This window comes from Coregonus clupeaformis, chromosome 24 (assembly GCF_020615455.1).
Source record: "Coregonus clupeaformis isolate EN_2021a chromosome 24, ASM2061545v1, whole genome shotgun sequence".
NCBI lineage: Eukaryota > Metazoa > Chordata > Actinopteri > Salmoniformes > Salmonidae > Coregonus > Coregonus clupeaformis.
In genome coordinates, this window is record NC_059215.1 from 45,785,401 (window position 1) to 45,795,299 (window position 9,899).

At 42.1% G+C, this 9,899-nt stretch overlaps 1 protein-coding gene across 2 annotated transcripts in view; it reads right to left on the reverse strand.

Moving 5' to 3' along the window:
- The window catches only part of LOC121538600 (ceramide synthase 5-like), a 31,583-nt gene extending 25,507 nt beyond the window's left edge, over nt 1-6,076 (reverse strand). The window contains exons 1-2 of one of the 2 annotated variants that reach the window (XM_041846762.2): nt 5,936-6,076; nt 5,186-5,371 (exon numbers count right to left, since the gene is read on the reverse strand). In XM_041846762.2, coding sequence (XP_041702696.1) covers nt 5,186-5,358 — 173 coding nt within the window. In that variant the 5' untranslated portion in view covers nt 5,359-5,371; nt 5,936-6,076. Of the gene's footprint in view, nt 1-5,185; nt 5,562-5,935 lie in introns of those variants that run through there. The other variant, XM_041846763.2, reaches the window with a different exon arrangement.
- Between the last annotated feature and the right edge of the window lie 3,823 nt (nt 6,077-9,899).

The window sequence follows — 9,899 nt, forward strand, 5'->3', positions numbered from 1 at the left end:
GTTAATTCAACCTAAAGTGTTGTTTGCACTTTATTCAAATAAAATGTGAATGCATTTGCCATTCATTGTTGTTTACTTGTTTATTTATATTCATAATTAATTGATACCTGATTCCATTACAAGAAACAGGAATCTAGGAAACTTCACCTGCACTGTCCAGTATCCAGGTATTTATTTCAGTCACACTGGTTGAATTTTTGGCTAAAAGGTTACTGAATCGATTTCAAGTCACTGAATCGTTTCGGATCGTATCGTTCTAAATTAACCAATATCGTCCTTGAATCGTATCGATCGTGATACAAATCGAATCGTTGTTAAAACGAATCGTTACACCCCTAGTTGTTGCGATTATTCGCAAATGGAAGAAACACAAAATAACTGTAAATCTCCCTCGGCCTGGGGCTCCATGCAAGATCTCACCTCGTGGAGTTGCAATGATCATGAGAACGGTGAGGAATCAGCCCAGAACTACACGGGAGGATCTTGTCAATGATCTCAAGGCAGCTGGGACCATAGTCACCAAGAAAACAATTGGTAATGCACTACGTCGGGACTGAAATCCTGCAGCGCCCGCAAGGTCCCCCTTCTCAAGAAAGCACATATACAGGGCCGTCTGAAGTTTGCCAATGAGCATCTGAATGATTCAGAGGAGAACTGGGTGAAAGTGTTGTGGTCAGATGAGACCAAAATCGAGCTCTTTGGCATCAACTCAACTCGCCATGTTTGGAGGAGGAGGAATGCTGCCTATGACCCCAAGAACACCATCCCCACCGTCAAACATGGAGGTGGAAACATTATGCTTTGGGGGTGTTTTTCTGCTAAGGGGAAAGGACAACTTCACCGCAACAAAGGGACGATGGACGGGGCCATGTACCGTCAAATCTTGGGTGAGAACCTCCTTCCCTCAGCCAGGGCATTGAAAATGGGTCGTGGATGGGTATTCCAGCATGACAATGACCCAAAACACACGGCCAAGAATAAGCACATTAAGGTCCTGGAGTGGCCTAGCCAGTCTCCAGACCTTAATCCCATAGAAAAGCTGTGGAGGGAGCTGAAGGTTTGAGTTGCCAAACGTCAGCCTCAAAACTTTAATGACTTGGAGAAGATCTGCAAAGAGGAGTGGGACAAAATTCCTCCTGAGATGTGTGCAAACCTGGTTGCCAACTACAAGAAACGTCTGACCTCTGTGATTGCCAACAAGGGTTTTGCCACCAAGTACTAAGTCATGTTTTGCAGAGGGGTCAAATACTTATTTCCCTCATTAAAATGCAAATCAATTTATAACATTTTTGACATGCGTTTTTCTGGATTTTTTTGTTGTTATTCTGGATCTCACTGTTCAAATAAACCTAGCATTAAAATTATAGACTGATCATGTCTTTGTCAGTGGGCAAACGTACAAAATCAGCAGGGGATCAAATACTTTTTTCCCTCACTGTACATGAGTGGTAAGTCAGGACTAATGATGTTGACTGATTTCCTTATATGAACTGTAACTCAGTAAAATCTTTGAAATTGTTGAAATGTTGCGTTTATATTTTTGTTCAGTGTACATAATATTAAATTGTCTTTATATTAAGATTTTCTTTATACTGTATTTTACAAAATGTTAGGTCCCACAGACTGTCCCAACACATAATGACACAAAAGTTAATTCTGACAGTGTAAAAGGCCCTTAGTTGACTCTAAAATGTTGTATTCTATACCCCTTTAAAGAGAAACAAGTTAATTAATTTTAGGGGACCCCACATGTGTCCCGGACCCCAAGTTTGGGAACCACTGTACTACTAACTTCTCCCTGCTTGCTTCAATGCTTCCCCTCTCTGTGTATCTCCTTTGCCTCCTTCATTGCAGCCTGACTCACCCCAGTCTGTCTCACTACTCTCTATAAAGAAGGTATTTTGTTATGAGAACTTATAGTAGCCCATCTTTTGATTATAGCTAGCTTCATTTCAGTCAACTGCTCCTGCTGAGGTCAGGCTCCATTCAACATTAGCTTCTAACTTAATCCTTCTAGCCAGCTAGTTATAGCGAGCTACCTGGCTAATAGCCAGAGCCCTTGAGCTACCTAGCTAGCTAGACATCTGACTGAAATATCAGCGACTATTTACCAGTTGTACACTCATTCTCAGAGTCATTGTTTGGGGGATGTCTATTGACACGACAGGAGTCAAGGGATGTTAAAATAATTCCCACTGTCAGCGGCATCTCTCTGCTACTTGCCACTCTAGGTCTGAGGTAGTTTGTTTCACCTCTCGGCCTATGTCGTGGGCGGAGTTTCCATTGGACAGAGTGGTGAATTAAAGCACTGCTAACAAGGCAAATCTGGGGGAACAGGCGAACATAACGAGCATACATGAATCATTCATGATTCCACTCGTTCGCAGAGGTATGCGTGATTAGAACTCAGATCAAGAAGCCTTCTGAGCGTTGATCAACGCTGGGAACGCAATAATAAGTGAGTAAACGCTATTTCACAAATATAAAGGTGTGTAAACGGCATTTAAGTGTGTTTACCCACCACTACATCCCTGGTTGGGTCTGGCAAAACCCATTCATAAACATCAATATCCTGCCAGGCAGGATTGAATCTACATTTGTCCGGCATTTTAACTATCGATGTGACGTTTGGTGGTGCCTAATCAGTCAGTTCTGTACCTGCCTGGCTGAGTGAGTGGCAGTGTGGGTGGATGAGCAAGCTCGCGTGGCAACCAGAGTGCAAAACACGTGAGGAAATAAAACGCGGTAGTCTGCCTGGAAATTATTTGCAAGACCAATACATTTATCTAATATTTTTTATATTAACATATTTGATCATTTTCTGTTCTCCTTTTCAAGTACTAACTTGAGAAAATGTCTGATTTAAGGTTTTCCAGTACTTGAATTTCAGAGTGCCAAATTCAAGTACTTTATGCACCTTGTACGAACCCTTATACATAATGCACTGACTTCTAATCTGCCTGCAATTACCTTTATGTATGAAACAACCTTCAAGGCAGAATCCTGACTTATCAGCCTCTGAGGCTGGTATTGAATCTGATCTGCCTGTCAGGAATGGAGCTCACCCACTCTGTAAATGTAAATTGTATCCATAAATTTTGACGTGTCCCTTACAATTATACACATATCAGTTATACAAGCTAACAGCCAGCATAGATAACAAGCTAGCTAGCTAACTAACAAGACTACCTAGCTAACTAGCTAGTTAGCTTGCTCACAGACTAGCCAAGCTAGCTGCATTGTTGCTTGCATGCGATTGGCTGTGGTCTTGGATGTGGCACAGAGCCTGGGAGACAGGGCTGCCTGTCAGGCATTGTTCAGGGCTTAAATGCCCCACGAGGTGCTTCGATGCCCCAAGAGCTCTTAGCTCATGGTAAGGGACATTTAGCTTGCTAACATTCTAACTTATAAACTAATAATGAGCTCCAAACACAAATTATAGCATGATGTTAACATGAAATGTACCATCCCTTAGTGTAGCAATCAATACAAATATATGCGCTGATCCACCAGCCATACTGTCAATCTACCATCAATACATCACTCCTATTTACAGAGTTAATTTGGGGTTTGCTCAAAACAACTTTTGTTATGTTTTGATCATGAGATAAATAAGTTGTGATCTCGACATAATATTGGAATTATTTGTTATTCATATGTCCTTTCTGGACTTCCGTATATCTCTCCAATCCAGAATCGGCTTCCTATTTCGCAACAAAGCCTCCTTCACTCGTGCTGCCAAACATGCCCTCGTAAAACTGACTAACCTAACGATCCTTGACTTCGGCGATGTAATTTACAAAATAGCCTCCAACACTCTACTCAGCAAATTGGATGTAGTCTATCACAGTGCCATCCGTTTTGTCACCAAAGCCCCATATACTACCCACCACGGTGACCTGTACGCTCTTGTTGGCTGGTCGTCACTACATATTCGTCGCCAAACCCACTGGCTCCAGGCCATCTATAAATCCTTATCTTAGCTCATTGGTCACCATAGCAACACCCACCCGTAGTATGCGTTCCAGCAGGTATATCTCACTGGTCATCCCTAAAGCCAACACCTCCTTTGTCCGCCATTTCTTCCAGTTCTCTGCTACCAATGACTGGAACGAACTGCAAAAATCTCTGAAGCAGGAGACTGATCTCCCTCACTAACTTTAAGCATCAGTCAGAGCACTTTACCGATCACTGCACCTGTACACAGCCCATCTGAAATTAGCCCACCCAACTACCTCATCCCCATATTGTTATTTATTTTGCTCATTTGCACCCCAGTATCTCTATTTGCACATCATCTCTTGCACATCTATCATTCCAGTGTTAATACTAATTGTAATTATTTTGTACTATAGCCTATTTATTGCCTTACCTCCATAACTTGCTACATTTGCACACACTGTATATATATTTTATGTTGTATTTTTGACTTTATGTTTTGTTTTACCCCATATGTAACTCTGTGTTGTTATTTTTATCGCACTGCTTTGCTTTATCTTGGCCAGGTCGCAGTTGTAAATGAAAACGTGTTCTCAACTGGCTTACCTGGTTAAATAAAGGTTAAATAAAAAAATAAAATATGTGGAGAGATGTAAATAAATCGCCATAATGCTACAAATGAAGAAAGATATCCTATATGTATATTCTACTATGTCACAATGTCAAGTTAGTATCTTGAAATTTCGAGTTAGTATCTCGAAATCTTTAGATTGTATCAACATTATTTAAAAAATGTTTGGTGGCAGGAATGGGTTTCCTTAATAGTCTACATTGTATAGAGTATAGAGTAGCCTAAATGTTGGGACTTGGGAGCCTATCATCAGAAAACAATGCCTGCTTATTATCGGCCTATGATGGCCCAAGGGCAGTCACTAATTAGTTCCTTTGGGCTGAGCAGGTATGTGGATCTATGAATGCATGACGCATCACCCTAACAACTCACAGGAGTTGTGTGAACTTGGCCTACAGGTTTTGGATATGTGAAAAAATGTCATAATTCTTCTTGGCATCTGTCATACCTGTAAAGTATCATTCATGCTTAAGAACGAACGACACACACACACACACACACACACATATATATTAGTCTATTCGTCTCTCTTAGTTTTGCCTTGGTTAATACCGCTGTATATTTGATGATACGACAAATCAAACATTTTACTTTGTTACATACATACATACATACCTCTCAAATAACACCCTGACAGCCAGTACACCAAAAGCCAGCGGTAAACAGGAGAGTAGGTGGCCAGCTCTGGGGTACTCCTCTCCTGGTGGTGGGTGCTCAAGTTCCGCCCAAGTAACATTCGGTGGAAGCCAGAAACTCTCACTCCAAAACCAAGCTGAGAGAGAATTCATTTTGAGGAGATGCCTGTCCGTTTCAAAACCAAAAAAATGCTTAGTTTTACGAGGGAAAATACACCTCTTTCAGGCACTACTTTTGAGGAGGCTTCTCATAAATGGAGAGTGGGCAGCTACACCTGGATAAATTGAGGAAATATGCTCAGAGCGCGGTCCCACCTCGTTTTCACCAGCACCATCAGCTCACTGGCATTTGTTTTGGAAACTCTCAATCCCAAGTGACTGCGTAGTGACAAGTACCCCTCGCAGCCGCACATGGAACGGGGCGGGGCGCCCATCACACGTTCATTTATTTACTTTTTAAATGCTAGTCAAGGATACTATAGTTATCACTTTTCACATTGCATTTAGGCCTATTAACTACAAAAATATAATACATGTTTATAAATTCTAGTGCTTCTCTGCACACACAAGGTTGTTAGCTAGCAACCCTGAAAATGTCAGTTGCATTTCGCACCGTACACTCTGACTGGTAGCACAATGTGTGTTTGTTTTTCATTATGATTAAACCATGCTGTTATGGCGAAATACAATTTGCTCTTAAAGGCTTTCCTATACAGATTAAATCGCTTACCCGCTCCACAGCAAGCTGCTCTAGCCACACTGATTGGTGAAGTAATGTCGAGCTAAATGTATATTTCTTTGTATATTTCAGAGATTTAAAAAGGAACAGAGAGGAATGATATAAACCGTTACTTTTTTGGGTTCCAACTGGTTCAGAACTTTAGAACAGTAGAACGGAACGAAAAAAAATTATGGTTCTGATCAGAACGAAATGATTGGAAAATAATTTCGGTTCCAACCCCTGATTGTGGGGCTCCTCTGCTGCCCCTTCAGCGTTACCCTGATGATGAACAACCCTAATAAGTGGCCAGAGGACTGAGAGGTGCCATATCCAGACATCTATTTGTAACATTACCTCATTGAATCTGCAGGTAATTTATCATTAATATGTATTAATTGTCAATAATCCATAACATACTTTCTTAGATTGCTTTGACACAGAAATAGCCAGCTTATAGTCAGCAATCTAGCTAGCTAACACCTGTGTTCCAAGTCACTGATGATAATTATCCAGAGGACTCCATTGCCAGACCCAAGATTGGCTAGTTTCAGCATTTCAAGTTAGCTATTTATTCTTAATAATACTGTATCACTTATCAATCAAATGTATTTATAAAGCCCTTTTTACATTAGCAGATGTCACAAAGTGCTATACAGAAACCCAACCTAAAACCCCAAACAGCAAGCAATGCAGATGTAGAAGCACAGTGGCTAGGAAAAACTCCCTAGAAAGGCAGGAACCTAGGAAGAAACCTGGAGAGGAACCAGGTGTTGAGGGATGGCCAGTCCTCTTCTGACTGTGCCGGGTGGAGATTATAAGAGTACATGGCCATTTAAGGCCAGATAGTTCTTCAAGATGTTCAAATGTTCATAGATGACCAGCAGGGTGAAATAATAATCAGTTGTTGTAGAGGGTGCAATAGGTCAGTACCTCAGGAGTAAATGTCAGTTGGCTTTTCATAGCTGAGAATTCAGAGGTCCAGACCGCAGGAGCGGTAGAGAGAGAGAGAGAGTCGAAAACAGCAGGTCCGGGACAAGATAGCACGTCCGGTGAACAGGTCAGGGTTCCCTAGCCGCAGGCAGAACAGTCGAAACTGGAGCAGCAGCATGATCAGGTGGACTGGGGACAGCCAGGAGTCATCAGGCCAGGCAGTCCTGAGGCATGATCCTAGGGCTCAGGTCCTCTGGGAGGGGAGGGAGAGAGGGAGCGAGACAGAATTAGAGGGAGCAAACTTACATTCACAGAGGACACCAGATAAAACAGGAGAATTACACCAGATATAACAGACTGACCCACGGCACATGGACTATTGCAGCATAGATACTGGAGACTTAGACAGGGGTGGGTCGGGGGACACAGTGGCCGCGTCCGACGATACCCCCGACAGGGCCAACCAGGAAGGATATAACCCCACCCACTTAGCCAAAGCACAGCCCCCACACCACTAGAGGGATATCAACAGACCACAAACTTACTACCCTGAGATAAGGCTGAGTATAGCCCACGAAGATCTCCTCCACCGCACAAGCCCGAGGGGGCTCAAAACCAGACAGGAAAATCACGTCTGTCCCTCAACCCACTCAAGTGACGCACCCCTCCTAGGGATGGCATGGAAGAGGACTAGTAAACCAGTGACTCAGCCCCCGTAATAGGGTTAGAGGCTGAGAATCCCAGTGGAGAGATGGGAGCCGACCAGGCAGAGACAGCAAGGGCGGTTCGTCGCTCCAGTGCCTTGCCGTTCACTTCGCACCCCTGGGCCAGACTATACTCAATCATAGGACCTACTGAAGAGATGAGTCTTCAGTAAGGACTTAAATGTCCAGACCGAGTCTGCGTCTCTCACATGGATAGGCAGACCATTCCATAAAAATGGAGCTCTATAGGAGAAAGCCCTGCCTCCAGCTGTTTGCTTAGAAATTCTATGGACAATAAGGAGGCCTACGTCTTGTGATCGTAGCGTACGTGTATGTAATAATAATATGCCATTTAGCAGACGCTTTTATCCAAAGCGACTTACAGTCATGTGTGCATACATTTTTACGTATGGGTGGTCCTGGGGATCGAACCCACTACCCTGGCGTTACAAGCGCCATGCTCTACCAATTGAGCTACAGAGGACCACATATGATGTATGTACATCAGGACCAAATCGGAGAGATCGGTAGGAGCAAGCCCATGTAATGCTTTGTAGGCTGGCAGTAAAACCTTTAAATCAGCCGTAACCTTACAGGAAGACAATGTAGAGAGGCTAGCACTGGAGTAATATTATCAAATTTTTTGGTTCTAGTCAGGATTCTAGCGGCCGTGTTTAGCACTAACTGAAGTTTATTTAGTGCTTTATCCGGGTAGCCGGAGAGTAGAGCATTGCGCTAGTCTAATCTAGAAGTGACAAAAGCATGGATTAGCTTTTATGCATAATTTTTGGACAAAACTTTTCTGAATTTTGCAACGTTATGAAGATGGAAAAAAACTGTCCTTGAAATATTCTTGATATGTTCGTCAAAAGAGAGATCAGGGTCCAGAGTAACGCCGATGTCCTTGACAGTTTTATTTGAGACAACTGTACAATCATCAAGATTAATTGTCAGATCCAACAGTAGATCTCTTTGTTTCTTGGGACCTAGAACTAGCATCTCTGTTTTGTCCGAGTTTAAAGTAAAACATTTGCCACAATCCACTATCTTATGTCTGAAATACAGGCTTCCAGGGTAGGCCATTTTGGGGCTTCACCATGTTTCATCGAAATGTACAGCTGTGTGTCGTCCGCATAGCAGTGAAAGTTAACATTGTGTTTCCGAATGACATCACCAAGAGGTAGAATATATAGTGAAAACAATAGTGGTCCTAAAACAGAACCTCGAGGAACGCTGAAACGTACAATTGATTTGTCAGGCGACAAACAATCCACAGAGACGAACTGATATCTTTCCGACAGATAAGATCTAAACCAGTCAAGAACTTGTCTGTGTAGACCAATTAAGGTTTCTAATCTCTCCAAAAGAATGTGGTGATCAATGGTGTCAAAAGCAGCACTAAGGTCTAGGAGCACGAGGACAGATGCAGAGCCTTGGTCTGATGCCATTAAAAGGTAATTTACCACCTTTACGAGTGCAGTCTCAGTGCTATGATGGGGTCTAAAACCAGACTGAAGCATTTCGTATACATTATTTGCCTATAAATGCCTAATGAGCTGTCTGGCCCATATTCCAAGATCTGAGGCTGCAATAATAGCTTTCGATCCATTGTTTATAGCCTAGGTTTAAAATCGAGGTAAAATGTGTTTTATATTGGATAACTTTTTATTATACAATTTTGGATTTCAATCTTCAATAGCTCTTACACAAAGCGTGCCATGACTATGAAAATGATATACAGTAGGTGTTGTCTGAAGAGATGGTTTGTGAGTCTGGTTTTAAATATGCAAATGGGTGATGGATGTTCCAGGCATTTCAAAGGACAGCAGCTGAGCTGAAGGCACTGAGGACATGGTCCCCAGTGGCCAGGAGTCTGGTGTTTGGGGGTAAGGAAGCCGGAGTCAGATAAGTAGAATGAGTGACAGGGGGTTATGGTGTGCAGCATGTCAGAGGTAAGAAAGAGCCAGGACATGGAGAGATTTGTAGGTGAGCAGTGGAGTTGGTGGAGAGTGCATAGGTCATGTGATCAAGGAGCTATTTCATTGTATGTGATTTTTACAATATGTGTATATATATATTTCTTGAATTGTTTTATGAGAACTAAAGAGCGTGCAACATGCATCTCTATGTAATGAATAATAGACAATTGAAATACTACTAGCCTCATGCCATGGATATCAAATCAAATCAAATTGTATTTTTCACATGCGCCGAAGTGAAATGCTTACTTACAAGCCCTTAACCAACAATGCAGTTTTAAGAAAAATAAGTGTTAAGTAAAAAATAGGTAAGTAAAATAAAAAATTAAAATCAATAACAAATAATTAAAGAGCAGCAGT